The sequence below is a fragment of the Indicator indicator genome, chromosome 1, assembly GCF_027791375.1.
Source record: "Indicator indicator isolate 239-I01 chromosome 1, UM_Iind_1.1, whole genome shotgun sequence".
NCBI lineage: Eukaryota > Metazoa > Chordata > Aves > Piciformes > Indicatoridae > Indicator > Indicator indicator.
In genome coordinates this window covers 37,999,332-38,018,470 of record NC_072010.1, presented here as the reverse complement: position 1 = coordinate 38,018,470, position 19,139 = coordinate 37,999,332, and the positions used below count along the sequence as shown (strand labels likewise).

Below are 19,139 nucleotides of genomic sequence, written 5' to 3'. Positions count from 1 at the left end.
AAATATATGTTCCATAAATTTAATGACAGTCTTTTTTCTCTGTGGATTGCTATTTGTAAGTATTCATTTGTAAACTCCTTCAAATGTTTCAGTTTTCAATAGGAATGTCACCTCTGTCTCTTCTGCTTAAGATGTAATGTAATATATAAATAGAGAAAAGTGGTTTTATTGAGATCTGAATCTTACTGTCTGCAAGTGTATGAGAGCAGGACAAGTCTTTTAATTGGTTATAAGTCATGATAGTAGCATTGTCATTTTGTGATGTTTGAGTCAAAGGACAAAACCAAGTACTCACAGATGTGCACTTTATGCAGAAATGTGAACATACGCTTAATTTAGAGTAACTTTTGGGAATTGAGTATTCTGATTATACATTATAGGTTGATGTGAACGTACTAATGTCTCTTGGAAAAACTGTCAGATAAATTACAGGGAAATGGTTAATAAAATTCGAGATGTTGGAAATTGTCAAATAGTTTCCTTTCTAAAATCTGCTTGTGTTGTATTCGAGGAAACTGTAGGAATGAGATATGAACTGAATAAGGAGGGAAAGCCATCATTGCTGTATAGCATTCTCCTTAACCCTGCATTTCAGACAAGGTCTAGCACAGGTTTACCCATGTCAGGCTAGCACCCTTAACCTTTAATGGTACATCTCTGCTAGACCTCTTTGACCTAAAAAAGGTTAAATTCATGGCTTGCTCTTTTGGACAAGTGACCCAGCTATCATACCCCAGCCCAGCATTTTAGGACAAGATGTTTTACATCCCTTTTACTGAAGTAGGGCTTCAGTGCATCAGTAGTTAAAAAAAAGCCACAAAACCAAAGGGATCAAGCAGAAGGATGACCCTTCTTTATACTGAGAGGAAGCAAGAGGGAGTCTGAATAGAAATATACTCCTCCTTATTTTCGTAAAGGAAAATATTCAAAGTTCATAATGTAAGAATCATTTAAGTCCACTATTTTTTTTTAATGATTTGAGTAAACTGTTCTTGTGTAATAAACTACCAGATGTATTTGGCCTTTAAGATTTTTGGGGTTTGCATCGGCCCTTCTATGAAAGTAAGTTTGTCCAAATCTTTTGACCTTACGCTGTTTCTAGACAAGATTTTAAATATATACTAATAAATAAACAATGCTGTTAAAGAATTTATCTCTGTCTTTAGTCCACAGTATTTCAAATTAATTGAAGAGTGTGTGTCCCAGATAGTGCTACATAGAAGTGGAACAGACCCTGATTTTACCTATCGTAAGAGATTAGATATAGATTTCAGCCATTTACTGGGTAAGTACTACATTTGGAAATGATTACAGTCTCATATATTCCAAAAACCATGTTAAAGTTATATATGTGATTAAGAATCTTTTGTTCCCTGTGTATGTGCAAATGTGTTCGTTTATTTTTTCCAAGATATTTGTGTAGATAAAGCAAGGTTAGAAGAATGTGAAGAGAGGGCTTCTGAACTTTCCAGAAAAGTAAGTAATTTTAAAGTTATGTTATCATAATATATACAAAGAAGATTACTTGATAACTTCATGAATGGTATAACTCAACATGGCATAGTTCTGTGTTTAAGAGTGAATTTGATTGTTTCTTGTGGACTAGGAAGGAGAGAAAAGGGGTGTAAAGTAGTAAACCTTAATTGAGAGTTTTTTTGCTATTTTTTTGAGGTTTTATGTACAATATCTCCCCAGAATCAACCAAACACTTTATTTGAAGTTGCTGGTTTCTTCAACAAGATAAACAGTGGAAGAATGGGAATAGACTAATTTGTATCTACAGATTCTGTATTACTGTACATATTTTTTTTTTAATCTAATCTAATTCCATCGTAAAATACTAAGTACTTTGCCATTTCATATAGTAAAGACTTGTAGTGGTAAGAGAGGTGGTACTTCATCTTGGTGGATACATGGAAATTAGAATAGCAGATATTTTGTGTATGTCTTCATAGGAACTGGCTGGAGGGCCGAGCCCAGAGAGTGGTGGTGAATGGTGCCACATCCAGCTGGCAGCCTGTCACTAGTGGTGTCCTGGAGGGATCAGTGCTGGGCCCCATCCTGTTCAATATCTTTATTGATGATCTGGATGAGGGGATTGAGTCCATCATCAGTAAATTTGCAGATGACACCAAGCTGGGAGCAGGTGTTGATCTGTTAGAAGGTAGAAGGGCTCTGCAGAGGGACCTTGACAGGCTGGACAGATGGGCAGAGTCCAACATGATGGCATTCAACAAGTCCAAGTGCCGGGTGCGGCACTTCGGCCACAACAACCCCGTGCAGAGCTACAGGCTGGGGTCAGAGTGGCTGGAGAGCAGCCAGACAGAAAGGGACCTGGGGGTACTGGTTGACAGGCACCTGAACATGAGCCAGCAGTGTGCCCAGGTGGCCAAGAGAGCCAATGGCATCCTGGCCTGCATCAGGCATAGTGTGGCCAGCAGGAGCAGGGAGGTCATTGTACCCCTGTACACAGCACTGGTTAGGCCACACCTTGAGTACTGTGTCCAGTTCTGGGCCCCTCAGTTTAGGAAAGATGTTGAATTGCTGGAGCATGTCCAGAGAAGGGCAACGAGGCTGGTGAGAGGCCTTGAGCACAAGCCCTATGAGGAGAGGCTGAGGGAGCTGGGACTGTTTGGCCTGGAGAAGAGGAGGCTCAGGGGAGACCTCATTGCTGTCTACAACTACCTGAAGGGAGGTTGTAGCCAGGAGGGGGTTGGTCTCTTCTCCCAGGCAACCAGCACCAGAACAAGAAGACACAGTCTCAAGCTGCGCCAGGGGAGGTTTAGGCTGGAGGTGAGGAGAAAGTTCTTCACAGAGAGAGTGGTTGGCCATTGGAATGTGCTGCCCAGGGAGGTGGTGGAGTCACCATCCCTGGAGGTGTTCAAGAGGGGATTGGATGTGGCACTTGGTGCCATGGTTTAGATAGGCATGAGGTGTAGGGTGACAGGTTGGACTCAATGATCCTTGAGGTCTCTTCCAACCTTCTTGATTCTTGATATTTTTAACATGTAAGTTTTAACAAACACAAACCAAAAAGTTGAAGTCTATGAAAAACTATGCAGAGCTAGCATCAACAATTGTCTTTTTTTTTCTTTTTTTTCTTAGTTTGAAAAAGATTTTATAGTTCATCAGGAGGCTCAGGCACTACTGCAAAAGAAAGAAGAAAGAATCAATGAACTTGAAGCAGAATTACAGGCTTTTAAATCACAGGTATAAGATAGTTTATGCAATTGAACACAGTGTTGTTTTTTGAAAGGGATTCCATTTTGCATCTTTTGTAGATTCTGATAGTGCAGTTGAGGATTTTTTCGAAGAATCATTGTTATTGATTATTACTGACTGTTAGTTTCCTTTATTTCTGTTTAATACAAAGAATTTTAGTGTGACGTTAATTAGCTGTTTGAATTCCCAGATTCTGCTTTTGCCTGATCTCTGTTAATTAAACTACCTTCTTAGATATCATTTGGATTTTGCTTTCAGTGTCATGTATTGCTGAAGTAATTAAACCACATAGGTAATAAGTCTCATGCTTTTAAATTAGCATTCATCACTGTGATCTTTATCCCTGCACAGGAAATTACTCATTACACAGTTTGCTTTGCCAAAGCCAACCTGTGGCCGGCTAAGAACTTTTCCTGATAATTTTTTGCTTTTCAAGCATAAACAGATATTTTAAAATGTGATGGAGAGGAATAGTGGACATTTTTGAGAGTAGTACTTAATTTAACTTATAACTACTTCAGCTCTAAAATTTGTATAAGGAGACTGTGTGACCAACTGATTTTTCCTGTGTCTTATTTTCTGGAGTAAGAAGCACAGTCTGAAAATGGCTAAAGAAAGACAGCATTGGGAAAGCATGCATATAGGAAGGTGATAAAATACATATTTTGATTATAGGGACTGCTTTCTAAATTTGATTTTGCTTAATTTTCTTGGTGAGGAAAATTAGTTTAGCTCTGCTGTTGTCTGTATAAACAAGTCATTCTAGTTCAGGTTTCTGGTGAGAATTAACTATAATGGTTTGCTGCAACTTAGTACTCTTAAATCCATCTTAAGAGGGATCTTTTGTTTCCAAATGGCATCAGTTGCTACTTAGCATGGCTGCTTCCACCTCCTATGACTGTTTTTCTCCTGTTCTTTTGTTGTATTTGGTACACATATATTAAGAAATTCAGGACAATAATGTTGTGCATTTAGTCATTAATTATCAGCCACTTCCTTTTAAAAAAAATTTGTTTGTTGTGTTTTCCTTCATTTTAAAAAAGAAGAAAATGGACTGGTTTAGCTCAAAATTATGAGTTGAAAAGATGATTAATATTATCATTAAAATATAAATATTTCTTATTTATTCTTTTGTGGTTTTGTCAGGTACATAGTTATTAATGCTCGAATGATAGAATTTCTTCAAATAGTAGAAATGTATATTTTTTCAGACTTACTGAAGTGCTAATAAGATTACCTTGATACAGTATAGATGTCCTTACTGTATAGAATAAGCGATTAATGTGTAAGGCAGTTGTGCTTTGGGAAGGAATTACTTTCATCAGTACTTTGTGCTTTCAATTCTGTAGAATGAAAATACCTGTATTTAAAAAGAATATTCATCTCTTCAGTATTTGTTTTTTATATCCTTGAACTGTTTCCCTATGCTAGAGAGTAGCATGTTATTTTATTTATTTTTTAAAATTTTAGCTAACCTATGGTAGTCTAGATAAATTTTATCAAGATACCTATCAGATGCACCTTAGATTGCGATCAGTGAAATGTGACAAATGGGATACAGCATTTCAGTTTATTTTTGGTGTGCACCCCCATATGAATGTCTGCCTTGAATGTTGAGACTTCCAGTTATGAAATCAAAATCATGTTGGCCTCATTATAATTCATAATTGATTGACCTATACAAGAAAAATGGCACTGACTTTCAATTGCCTTGTTGGATTTAATCTATAAACTATGATTGCCATGGCATTTTGTTGACGAAAAATGTAAAACTTAATAAGAATTCTTTCTTTATCAGTATGGCTCCATGCCACCTGGTTTTCTACCATCAGCACACGGAGATACATCTGTTGCTCCACTGGAAGCTGCAGGACCACATCGACTTCCACCGCCTCCTCCTCCACCACCATTGCCTTCTAATGGAGCAATTCCACCACCACCACCGCCTCCTCCGCCACCACCTCTGAATGGATTTGGAGTTCCTGTGGTGTTTGGAGGTGCTCCTCCACCACCACCTCTACCAGGCCTGCCTGGAGCCCAGTGGTCTCCACCTTCATGTACTTTGCCATTTGGAATGAAGCCTAAAAAAGAATTCAGACCTGAGGTTACCATGAAACGACTCAACTGGTCCAAGGTAGTACTGATTAATGGCAAATACTTGATGTAAAATCTTACACAGAGTTTAGGGTAAACAGGCTGTCAGGAGTAAGACTATGCAGGTCAATTGATATATTAGTTAAAATTATGCAAGATATGAATACTTTCTACCTTTAGTTTTCACTGTTTTCTGAAAACTGTTTCATTGGTGGGTGAATCATCTGGACAGATATCTGCTGACTTTCTGAGATGCCTTGAAAAATCAGTTGTGGTCTAAAATAATACAGCCTTGTTACTAGTATGCTTTCTGGTCCTGCTGTGCCTTGTCTTTTAGCAAACTGTTTACTCTGGATCAATGGCTGCACTGTACTGATAGATACACAGTTTCCAAACAAGTGTTTTTCATCTTTCTAGTCTGGACTGTGGATAGAAGCATTGCAGGTCTCTCCATTTGTCCTTAGGGCACATGTATATGTGTAAATTTAAAGGTGAAAAAAGTATGGAGACTGTTTATGTTTTTTCTTCTATATTGTGATCAAATATGCCAACATTACCAGTCTACTGAGTGTTGGAAACTATAATTATTTAGACCAAATTAGTCAGTAAAAAGATTTTTGTAGTGTTATGAAGCAATCAAAGCTATGGTCTAAAAAATAAGGTACTTAATATCTAGTTAAATCAGCTGTGTTCAGAGACTATTTAAAGTTAATTCGTGTTTTAAATCTAGGTCAAAGATAATTTGCTACATTTAGACCCTGGATAATAGAGTGTGCTGTCTGTATTGCTTTGCATTGTTAGAATGAGTTTGTCCAAAAGCACTTTGTGTAAGCGTGATTGTGTTTGATCAGAAATATACCAAAAGTTCATGTCTTGCAGAGCACTTAAGCATCTAATTTTCTGTAGACTCTAGAGAGCACTATCTCTGCATCAAAATAATTTAATTAATAATGTTTTGGTTTGTCTCTTGTGTGTAGATTAGGCCTCAGGAAATGACAGAATCCTGTTTTTGGGTTAAAGCAGAAGAGGACAAGTACGAGAATGCTGACATGCTTTGCAAATTGGAACTGAAGTTTTGTTGTCAAAAAAGGGGTAAGTGATCGGTTCAATTCTCAGCTTTTAGAGGTATTTTAAAAATTCTTGGGGCTTAAGTACATATGTGAAAAATTCAGAATGTAGCATTAATGTTCTGCTTTTTCCTTCATACGTTTAATTTAAAAAGCTTGAGAAATCCTAGACTGCTTAAAGCCATGATATTGCAAAAAGGTATCTCAGAGGCACCCCCAAAACAGACAGCAACAGCCACCTGAAAACTGTGGATTTGTTGTAATTACTCTGCACTCCTTCTGACAATGAAGTTACAGGTTCTGATGTCAGTTGGGAATATATTGCTGCTCAACCAGTGAAGCTATCTTAGAGAGAGATGACTCAAAATGTACACGTACCCAAAATATATACACTCAGCAAAAAGGAGGTGAGGGCTCCTTAGACAAGGTTGCAGTCTATGGGAAGAAGATCCGACTGCAAGGCTGCTTCCTGTGTGGAGAGCCCACTCTCTCCATAGCAGCGCTCCATTTATATCATTGAGTGATCCAGGAAACTACAGCCCAGTGAGGCTCACCTCTATCCCTGGAAAAATGACGGAGTGGCTCATTCTGGAGGTCATCTCTAGGCACTTGGAAGGGAAAATGATGATCAGAAGTAGTCAGCATGGATTTACCAAGGGGAAATAATTCTTGACTAATCAGATACCCATCTATGATGCTGTAACTGAATGGGTAAATGCAGTGGATGTAGTCTACCTTGACACTGTCTCTCATAACATCCTTGTGTGCAAGCTCAGGAAATGTGGGATAGAAGAACAGACAGTGAGATGGATTAGGAACTGGTTACAAAATAGAGTGCAAAGAGTCATGGTCAATGGTGCCAAGTCCAGCTGGAGAACTGTAACTTAGTGGAGTCCCCCAGGGATCAGTGCTGGGTCCAGTCCTGTTCAACATCTTCATAAATGACATTGTTGAGGGCACAGGGTGTCTGCTCAACAAGTTTGCTGATGATACCAAACTGGGAGACTTGGCTGAAACACCTGAAGGCTGCATGGCCATTCAGCGAGACTTGGACAGACTGGAGTGCTGGGCAGAGAGGAACCTAATGAGGTTCAACAAGGATAAGTGCAGAGTCCTGCACCTGGGAAGGAATAATAAACTGCAGCAGTGCAGGTTAGGAGGTGATCTGCTCGAGAGCAGCCCCATGGAGAAAGACCTGGGAGTCCTGGTGGATAACAAGTTATCCATGGGACAGCAGTGTGCCCTCATTGCCAAGAGGGCCAATGGTACCCTGGGGTGCATTAAGAAGAGTGTGTCCAGCAGATTGAGGGGTGTCCTAGTGAGACCTCACCTGGAATATTTCATCCAGTTTTGGGCTCCCCAGTTCAAGAGGGACAGGGATCTATTTGAGAGAGTCCAATGGAGGGCTATGAGGATGCTTAAGGGACTGTATCACTCAATGGCTGAGACACCTGGGGCTGTTTAGTCTGGTGAAGACTGAGATGGGATTTAATAAATGTTTATAAATATCTGAGGGCTGGGTGTCAAGAGGGGGAGGGGACGGGCTCTTTTCAGGTGCACCCTGTGATAGGACAAGGGGCAATGGATGTAAATCCAGCACAGGAGGTTCCACCTCAACATGAAGAGGAACTTCTTCACTATGAGGGTTGCAGAGCACTGCAACAGGCTCCCCAGAGAGGTTGTGGATTCTCGTTCTCTGGAGACTTTTCAAGACCTGTCTGGATGCATTCCTGTGCAACCTGTGCTAGGTTCTACAGTCCTGCTCTGGCAGGGGGGTTGGACTCGATGATCTGAGGTACCTTCCAACCCCTAACACCCTGTGATTGTGAGTTGTGGTCAATTTCTTAATTGGAGAGCTGAGTCCTCCCAGCAACACAACAGCTTCTGGGCCCCGAAGTGCCACTGAATATGTGGAGGTATCAAGCTCATCTTTATCAGCTCCTACCTTGTTGCCCAGTGTCTGTCAGGACCTTTGTGTTTGTGAGGGTGGTTGTACCCGCCACAAAAGGGTTACAAAAAAAAGCAGGCTTTATGTACTCTATCAGTGTTTATATTGAGTTTTAGAGTTTATTACTGTTGAAACTCAGTATTAAGAATGTTGTCTGCATAAAAAGGCAAGAAAGCCTCACAGACCAGAGACGGTTTTGCTTTCATCTGTTAGAATAAGTCTCAAAGATAACTGTGATCCCTTTATAATGTTAGGAGAATTCCCAAGAATGTTCCCTGAATTAATAGGTTGGAAGGTTTAAAAGCCCCTGGAGGAAATACTGCTTCCTATGTGTAATTAAACAGTAACATTTGGGAGACATGATGATGTTCAGGCCAAACATGTTAATGGCTCAGGAAAGGATTGTGAATCTCCACAGACAGTGAGAACATTAGAGTTAACAAGATTAACTTCCCTTCAGAGGTTGCCTGAATGGACCGTTTTGACAAAACCTAATAGAAGAGAGTTATTGGATCTACAGCTGAAGTATACTGTTACACCAAATGCAGAGGGAGGACAATTAAAAGGCTATAGCCTGCAGGGACAACTTCAGGTTTTTTACAGGTGGAGCTTACTGCTTAATTTTTTTTTTTAAAGTTCTGAAATATTTCATCTTGCAAGAGTGATATGCATGCCATCATCTTTAAGTTTTCAAAGGAAATGGAGACAGTAAGATTTTATTTAGAACAATAAAGTTTCTAAAGGGTACCATGAGATTAAATCTCATCTTTGTTCAAGTGAGTGGTTTGCAGAAATTTGCATGAATACTTAAACACAAAAGTAGGTAGCACCAGGCATCTCAGTGTCTCTTACTAAAAACATAAATTCTAGTACAAAGGACAACGAAGTAACTACTTTTGTTCTCATGACCATGGACAGAGGGGATGCTTTTTTGTAGGTTCTACATAATTTACAGATTATAACAAAACTCACCAAAGAAATTGGAGGCATGCAGTTTTCTTCAGAATCTTAAAGAGATTTGACACCATGCTTTCTAAAGTAGAATCAGAAAGCTATTCACTAGACTTAATCTTGGAAACAGTCTTTGACTATTTCTAAAGTTTGTCTTTAAAACCAAAAGTCAAAAATATTTCTGTAGCCGAATGACGGCATGCAAAGAATGAGCTGATTTCCACTCTGTTGAAGGGTCTGCTTGTCCATGTGTGGCAGTTTAGGCTGGGTGCCCCCTGCCACTGCTACATGAGATACACCTCTGGTGTCCTGGGTGCTCACCCACAGGGGTGGACACAGGAAACGACGTATTTCTACCCATAAATCCTGCGCCCTATTAGGCCATCTGCAGAGTCATTCTCTTCCTCTTTCTTCCCTCTCTGCTCCCCTGGGAGATGTCCTCTCTTATCGGGTAATGCCGGGGGAGTATCCTCAAGGCCTCTTAGGCCTGTCTAGGCCTAATGCCAGGAGGAGAATGGAGGGGGGGGGCAGTCTCAGACCTGGCCAGCCTGAGACTTGCCTAGCAGCGGGAGGGGGAAGAAAGAGCCCTGGGGGGTTTGGGTTTACCCTCAGGTGGGAAAAAGGGAAGGATTGGGAAGCTTTGGGAATTATGTAACGGGCTCTGTATGCTTTGGGATGTTCTCTGCCACTATGCTGTGTAGTTTGTAGTTTTCTGTAGCTTCACCAATCGTTTTTCCATTTAAACTTTCCATCGCTCTCCAATCCGTTTGTGTGAGTCTCATTCTTTTGTCCCTTTCGGGGCAAGAGACGATCTGTCTGGCCCCAAACCAGCACACCATGCTTTTCATTGAAGTAATTGTTAAGAAGAGCTATCTAGTAGTGAAAGCAAAGACCAGAATATTCAATGATACTCTAAATGATATTTTATTTTAAGTACAATCTGATCAAAGTACTCAACTATTCAGTTGGTGCATCTTGCCAGCTGGTGTGCCAATAGCATTTCAGTGTTGATCCAGAAGAGGAAGTTTTATGTCTATGTAAATGCACTGAGGATTTTCTACTAGATAAAGGAATACAGAACAGAATAGATTTAAAGCTTTAGCAGATGTTTGTCTAGAAGTTATAAGTAATGTTGATGGTATTAAGGCAGTTGAAGTAACTGAAGATGTTACAGAGATACAAAAGAACCATTACTGCAAGAACAAAAGTGAAAAAGGGTCTAGCTTCATAATGTAGGGAAAAATAGCGAGTAGTAACATAGAGCAAAAGATTACTTGGAGAAAAAAACCTGCTTGTTATGGATGTCGAGACACGTCAGAGACTTGTGCTTGAATCGTGGAATTATTTAGTTTAGAAGGGACTTCTGAAGGTCATCTGTTCCAATCATCTTTAGAAAAGGACCAGTCTAGTTGCTTGTGGCGTTGTCCAGCTGAGTTTGTGATAGCCTTAAAAGTGGAGATGTGTGGATGAGGAAGTCTGTTCCCAGGTTTGTCACCGTTGTGTAGTTTTCTTCATGACATCTTCTGAGAAGATCTCTTGTTCCAACTTGTGTCTGTTGCCTCTGTTTGTTGTGCACATATAAGAAGGATCTGATTCCCACTTATTTGTAGCCTTCTGTTAGGTAGTTTGAGACAGCAGTAAAAATTCCCTTCCCCCTTTATCTTACTTAAAACTGTCAGCTTTTCTGTCTGCATCTTATGTTTCAGCCCTCTGATCATCTTGATTTTTCTGCTGTGCTCATTCCAATATATCTGTTTTTTGTGAAATAGTAAATTCTAGCTGAAAGAGCACTCAAGATACTTCTCTCTGAGAGAAGCGTAATAGAGGAAAATAACTTCTTTAACCTGCTGACAACAGTCTTGGTCACTTACTGGAGGAAATGTTTTCACTGTGCTGCTTATTGAGTGATAATGATGAGTCCATATAAAGCCTGTGGATGACATAGGGTTATCTCTTATCATTCTGTTACATTTTTATAAAGCTATTTTTGTCACTTCAGAAACAGAACCATTTTGTGAAAGCAAGGTTTTATAAAAATTATAATTTTGAGCTGGAACAATTAGAACTGTCAAAGCATCATTTGCTGATGGTATTCTTGTGGCAGCTTACTAAAGACAAAATGATCTATGTAATTTATTTATTGACTTAGAATTGATTCTTGTCTTACAATGATGTAATCTTAAAAATGTCTAAGGTTATATATATAAAAGAAGTAGGCAAGGGCATAACGGAAAACTAGCTCCTGTGTCACAAAACCACATTAACTTACTGCTACACAGGGATTGTAGAAGGAGAATATTACTTCAGAATCTGGAAATACGGATTAGTGTGTAAATGGAATATTTTTAGTGTAAATACTTCAGAAAATACTTGATTGTCTGAGAAGTGCACATATATTTAAAATAATTGCAAGAAAACATCAGAGTTTGTGAGATGCCTCAAGAAACAAAAAAATGATTCTGGAACCCTCAAATCATTAACTGTGTCAGCAGGCAAAACAAAAGTAAGGAGTGTCTGGGGTTAGGGTATGTGTATAGGGCTGGAGGGGGAGTGTGGAAAAAAAAATAAGAAATTAGAAGTTCTGAAGATAAGATCATGAATGTGAATTATTTACATGAATGATCTTTGGTTTTCTGGTAACTTTTTAAAGGCAGAAAGAAGGGTTGATATGAAGAGTAATTAGAGAATTGAAATAGAAATAATAGGAAATATCAAGTGTTTAGGATTTATCAGGAATATACTCATGGTTACAGATAAATGAAAAAAATCTGGCCATAGTGGTATCAAAGGAATCTTTTATTATAATTCTTGGAAAATATATGACTTAACTGGTATGTGAAATGCTGAGTAGCAGAGCTGGAGCAAACATAGATGCTTTTATTTTATCTAAAAGCTCATTATCAAATGACAACTGCTTTATAATAGATGTGTTGGAAGCCTGATGGAAGGAGACTAGGCAGAGAGGCAGGGGAGTGGCACTTTGCATGAAAAGCAACATGAAAATCTTGTGAGGGGGAAAGAAGCCTGCGATGCAAAGCTTTGTGAATAGAAATTTCCTTTGAGTAATACAATACTATACTGTATTAACAGCTCTTGGATCAGTTGATGTTTGTGATGAGAAAATGGTGAGAGGAGAGAAGCTGCAAATTTTGTGGCAAAGTGGAAGATACAACTACCTGTATATGGGTTTAACTGATTCCTCATCAGGATGTTATGAAAAGATAAAAGCTTTCAATGCAACAATGGCTGTTTCCGATATTTCTGTAACCAACATGAGCAGGAACAGTTCTGGGAATAGGCTTGAGTCACACATGGGACCTAGGTGATCAGAGTAGGAAAGGAAGAGAGAATGATGGCTATATAAAGGTTGTACCAGGAGAGAATAATTCAAATCTATCTATTGTACAAGTATTCAACTTCAGGGCAGGAAACTAAATGAAAGACACATATCGTCAAGCAAGCAAAACAGGCACACCTACTAGCAACCCAGAGGCTGCTCTGAAAATGCTATTTTAAAGATTTAAGTTAACTTTCTGATTCAGAAAAGCCCAACAAAAACTTTGGGATAAAAAAGTGTGTATGACTTGATAGGAAAGTTAAAGACAGTATCAAAAGGAAAAGTATGGCAGTAAAAAAATGGAAGGCCTGCACAAATGAAGATAACAGAAAAACAAATTAAATGTAGACATATAAATGTAAACAGGACATTCTTGTGAAGGATGCTTCAGATGATATTGAAAAGCGTATTTAATTTTTTGAAAGTTAGCTAGGGAACTGATGGGACTTTGATAACTTTGTAAGTTGAGCACTTTCAAAGAACATTATAGAATCATAGAATTGTTAGGGTTGGAAGGGACCTCAAGGATCATCCAGTTCCAATCCCCCTGCCATGGGCCGGGACACCTCACAGTAGATCAGGTTGCCCAGAACCACATCCAGCTTGGCCTTAAAAACATCCAGTGATGGGGTTTCAACCACCTCCTGGGCAACCTGTTCCAATGTCTCACCACCCTCATGGTGAAAATCTTTTTCCTAACATCCAATTTGAATCTACCCATTTCTATTTTATTTCCATTCCCCCTAGTCCTATCATTACCTGACACCCTAAAAAGTCCCTCAACAGTAATAAGCCCACAAGAAGTAGGCAAGGGATGGATTTGTAGGAAGAGGAGTCTTTTAGTAAGTGAGGAGCATTAGAAGTAGTGATAACGCTGAGTTTAGTGCCTTTTAAGTAACAGCTCTCTGCAGCTGTTGGAGAGACAGTGCTGCATTCACTAGTCAGACCCAATAGGCATATATATTAGTTTCTGAATTGTGGATATATAAGTGCCTGTTTTATTGGAATAGCTTCAGGCTGCTATGTATGAGACATACAACGCTGAAGTAGGATAATTTTTTATATGCAAATACTTGCTTGGTTGGTCTCACTTGTAGAAGGGAGAAGATTAATGAAACACCTCTAAGAAACGTATTTAGTTTATGGAGTTACTCTGAAGAGTGTGTGAAGAAGATACAGCAATAGAGGAAGTAAGTAAGAGTAATTAATGTAGTGAGACTGTAGGCCTAATGTGGGATGTGTGTTCAGGACAGCTTGAGAGAGCCAGCTACATGTTGCTTAAAGTCATCCTTCAGATGCTTGAAATGTTTTGCCAAATGTGATTCTGAGACTTAGTAGACTTTACCCAAAAGGAAATATTTGTGAGCATTTAAATACAAAATGGCAATTTGTATCTTGTGTGTATGACATAAGAAAGGTAGTAGTTTTCTGAAACACATGCTTTATAGTGTGTTGCATTTATAAATATCCTATTAATAAGTCCATTTGACTAGATTCAACAGGCTTGATTTTTTTACATAACTTATTTTTGAAGTCCAAATGAGGATTAGAAATTGCAGATCAAAAGAGAAACTGCTTCTTAATTCTTAATAATTTTTAGAAATGTGCATATGAGTTAATGGATGAGTTAATGATGAGTGCAGATGAGTTAATGAGCAATGTGTTAATGGGAGGTGGCATAAAAAAAATAGAAATTTATTCTTCTTTATTGTCTAGATATCAGAAGGAACTGATCTAGTAAACTCAAGAGAGAAAGACTTCATGATATCTCCCTTTTTTTTTTTTTTATCAACTGGGACAGATTTTCATCCTAATCTTATTGGAGATGGCAGGCTGATCTCATCACACCAGAGCTCCTGCCAGACTTGATTATTCAGAAGTAAAACACTTCTGTGGGAGTGCTATCTCTGTTGGCACTTCTCTCGAAAAGGTCAATATAGTTCTCTCTCTTTTTTTTTTTTTTCTTTTCTTTCCCCTCCTCTGTAAACTCTAAGAAAAACCATCAAGGCCTAAACTGCTATAGTGCCAATAAAGTTTCAAACACTTGAAACCAGAAAAGAGCGTTAAGTGCTAGGAAGAAGGTCAGAGCAGCAATATAGATTAATTTAGTGCTGTATTTGACATGCCATGGCTTATGCAGCATAAGCAACAGAGCTTATGGTCAGCCACCTGAAGGATATTCTGAAGCCCAGTGTCCTCATACTTTCTTCCTCTGAAGGAGGATTTACAAAGGAGTTGCTCCAAATTGTGCTTCCTGTAAAATGTTATTATTACAAACATCTAAGACTGCCAACGATATAACCTAGTAATATCTGCTGATAATTACAGATTGTAGGAGTTTTTCAGTTGGAAAAGATCTCTAAGATCAAGACCAGCCTACAACCACAATGGCCATTAGACCATGTCTGCAAGTGTCATGTCCACATGTTTCTTGAACATCTGAGAGACGGTGACTCCACCACCTCCCTGGAAAACCTGTTTCAATGCTTGACCACTCTGTAAAGACATTTGTCCTAATATCCAACCTAAACCTCACCTGCTGCAACTTGAGGCCATTTTGCTTTATTCTGTCACTTGATATTAGGGAGAAGAGACCAACTCCCACCTCACTGCAACCTCCTTTCAGGGAGTTGTAGAGAGCAATGTGTTCTCCCCTCAGCCTTCTCTTCTTCAGACTAAACAATCCCAGTTCCCTCAGCCACTCCTCATAAGACCTGTTCTCCAGACTCTTCACCATCTTTATTGTCATTCTCTGGACATGCTCCAGCAACTCAATGTAGTAGCTACTCATTGAGTAACTTGAGTTACCTTTTAATGTAACTGTACAAGCAGAAGTAAAGCCTGCTATGTGTGTAAATTTGGCTGCCTTGTAGGATCATCCTACCTACTGAAACTGTAAACCAAAATTATTGTAAAAGATTTTGTCACGTGAAATGAAAAAGGAGAACAGGTTTCTTTCTGAGCAATTCAGGAGTAGTTTATAGGCATTTGTAACGGACAGCAACGAATCACGTCTGTAAAGCGCTGAAATGTCAGTGGTGTCTTTCAATGTCAGCATGTCATCTTTTCAGGGAGGGAAGAGATGGTATATTTACTGTTACACAGCAGTAACTGTATCAGTTTTTTTCTGTTTGAACAATTAGAATGATCTCTGCTCTTACCTTATTTAGATGTTTATGTCAAAAATATTTGTTATGTATAGATCAATAAATAAGAATCAGTGAATGAATGTAGCTCTGTGGTGGCTTGAAACTGGCTGGCTGACATGCTCAGCCAACTGCTCTCTAATAATGAAAAACCTTGTACATTGAGTTTAAGACAAGGAAATCATTTAGCGATTACTATCACAGGCAAGCTAGACACGATTTGGGGAAAGTTAGTTTAACTTAATTTACGTTTTCTCTGGTGTGCTATCACAGATAGGATAAACCTTCAGTTGGTCTGACTGTTAAATGTATTTGAATAGAATGTGAATAACTCCTAAAACCTGACTTTTGCATCTAGATAACTCCATGACTACATGGCAAACAAAAATGGAAAACCCAGATAGGACATTAACATACCAATGGTTGAAACAGTCTGAGAATAGTATTTGTTTTGTAGTTTGATTCTATTTGAAGCTATTAATTGTGGCATCTTCCTGTGGCAATTTCTTAGGATAAATTAATTATTCATTATTGAATGGCCATGTCATCAGTAGCCTAATCTGAATAAGTCAGAATCATCAATAACATCAGATCATTCTGGTAGGGCTGTAGAGAAGAGTCAGTCTGTCAGGAGATGTTATGAAAAGTTTTTCTAAAATTTTTGTTCTACAAAAGGGTATTGTGACTTGTATTTGGAATTAGGAAAGGCTTTGTCAGATAGTTAAGGGGTGATGGTGAAGAGTTTGCTACAGCACTTGTAAATAACTACCAAGCCACAGTATTAATATTAGCTTAATTTTAATTTAATGTTTTTTTCTTTGCAACAGTGCTGGAGTAAGTGTTATTATTAAGTGATTGGTTCTTACCTTCTTCACACAGACTATTTCTTACTTCCTGTGAGCTTCAAAAGAGATTGAATGCTTTCCTTTTTTTCTCAGCAAAGTGCTTGAATGAATAGTTCCTATAGTTTTACCTCTTTATTTCAAACAAGTTTTTATTTTTTTATAGTTGTCTTTTTTACCCAGAATGCAATATTAATCTTCAGTCAACTAGCATTTGATGAAAATATTCAGGCTAACAAGAGCACTCCAGTCCCATTTTACAGTACTGTGGTAGGAAGCCTTCAAGGACTTGATGTTTTAGAAGCTGCAAGACTGTTCATTTATTGATTTCTAGTAAAGAATGTTTTTACAGTGTGAATAAGAAAAGTCTTAGAAGAGATAGATACTATTTTCATGTATCTGGAGAGGGAAGAAAAAGTAAAATCCTTAATATCATAAGCTCTAAACGACAAATACCAACAGAATGGAAAAACAGGTTTGGAACTTAAAGCACAAGTTAAAGGAGGTCTTCATCACAGTGCTCCTGCTCAAACTAATAATTTTGTTTGTTTAATGGAAAATGCTCACTTTAAGAACTTTTGTTTCTCCCTATACCAGCAAGGACTTTGCAACTGTTAATTAGCCAGTATTTGTATCACTCACCTAGATATAAAGCTCTATACATCTACTACAAACCTGTTTTCATGAGTTTTGCCTCCTTTTTAGTTTTGTTACATGTTTGTGCGCTAAGAACTTTTGATGAATTTCTAGTTTAATGTTACAAGCATTTATATCTTACTAGAGGTAACACTGTCTAAAATCTTCATTACCACAGTGCTTTTATTGTAGCCTTATTTTTCATCCTAAATGAAGAAAAATAGTTTAAATGCGAGAAAAGAAATACTTAACAAATCTTATTTGGCAGACTTTCAAAGTCACTGTGGATGAAAATTCTTAGCATTTAAATTTCCATGAGTGCTACTTTTCATCCTTTAGAAAATCTGCCATTTAGTTTCTCAGTGAATTGTGTGATTCAGAGAAAATTCATTTCAAGGACAATCCATTTTAAAAAATAAATTAAATACCAACCCCCAAAAAACAAACACGAAGATTGTTTTAGTGTTGCAGTTAATTAGAATCAGGCAGCTCTTAGACAGTTCTTGGGTAGACATTGGTGTGCCACACAGATTATAGCAGTATATTTGGCAGAGCCTTTGGTTCATTTAGCATTTCATCTGGTTCTGATGGAACAGTATTTGAATTCATTCATATACGAAAAATGATTATAGACATTTTCTTGCCCACTAAGATTATGTATTCCTCTTTATGTACTAGCTCCATGTAAATATGATCTGGCCTTACCTCATATGTAACTTTTCTTCATTGAAGTGTCATCTTATTTGGAAAATAATAAATTGATTACTTCATGTGAACATTTGAGAAACACTTCTGTTGTAGGCTGCTGTTCTTCCCTTCAGGATCTCTATGTGATAAATTTTGCATAGTTGCTTCATTCTAAATAGGCATCTTCCCCTGGTAGTTTCCTGTCAGAATTTTTAACAAGGCTCTTTCAATACCTTTTATCAAACAAACATCACCATAAAATTTAAATGTATATTTTATTAATGGGGTGCTCCCCATTAATAGCAGTCAGGTTCTGAAGGCAATGTAAGAATGGAGAGAACTTACTTAAACCAAAATGGTAGTATTTTTTGGGATGTTAAATTGGAATTCTAACAAAATATTCCTTTACACAGGATATAATCTAGTTCGTCATTCTGTCAACATTCCTAATAGACAGGATATTTTTGCTTGATTTATTATTGTTATTATTAACAATTCTCTCTCACAGTAGTTAAATATTTACAGCGAAACAGTAAGAGTGTTTTCAGTTACATTCTTCTTCTGGATCGGTGTGATTCTTTCACTTAATGTAAATTAAGAGAAAGGCCAACATGTTCTGTAGCTTTTAACAACTTCGTATTTCTGTTTTGTTGCTTTATTTCCCCACTCTTCCTGTTTTTACGAGTTAGTGGCGCTCTACTTTTTAACTCGCAAGGTAGTTCTACAACCTTACTCACTTCTAACAGCACTTGAGTAATGAGACTTAAAAACCTTATCTGCTCTGTTACTCATCTTAACAGTTTTAAAGACTAAATGTTTCCTGCTGTGCAATCTGACTTGTCCTTCGATATAGAAATGCCTCTTTCTAGAACTGTAAATGTATATGTTTAGCTGGCAAGGGTGACATGCTAGAGAGAGCCTACTGGAGGTGACTGCTTATCTTTGCAGTTCCTAGATTGTGTGATGCAATGCCTTGTAGCACATACATTTGACTGCAATATATTTTATACATATGCATCAGAATGTTGGTTTTTTTTGTTGATACTAGCATTTCAGTGTAAGATCACAAAGCATTGACTCATCTATTAGAAATACTAGGAAGATGGAAAAAGCAACTAAAGGATCTATGAGATCGTCTGGATAGAAGTTGCTATCAAAGCTGAAAAAATGGAGGGTAGATGTAACTGGAATGAAGAGAAATTTGGATTC

General features: G+C 38.1%; 1 protein-coding gene across 2 annotated transcripts in view; it reads left to right on the top strand.

Moving 5' to 3' along the window:
• Window positions 1–19,139, top strand: part of DIAPH3 (diaphanous related formin 3) — a 202,538-nt gene that overhangs the window by 28,646 nt on the left and 154,753 nt on the right. For both annotated transcript variants that reach the window (XM_054399226.1, XM_054399218.1), the window contains 5 exons: window positions 1,167–1,285; window positions 1,412–1,476; window positions 3,106–3,210; window positions 5,021–5,356; window positions 6,294–6,408. In XM_054399226.1, coding sequence (XP_054255201.1) covers window positions 1,167–1,285; window positions 1,412–1,476; window positions 3,106–3,210; window positions 5,021–5,356; window positions 6,294–6,408 — 740 coding nt within the window. The remainder of the gene's footprint in view (window positions 1–1,166; window positions 1,286–1,411; window positions 1,477–3,105; window positions 3,211–5,020; window positions 5,357–6,293; window positions 6,409–19,139) is intronic.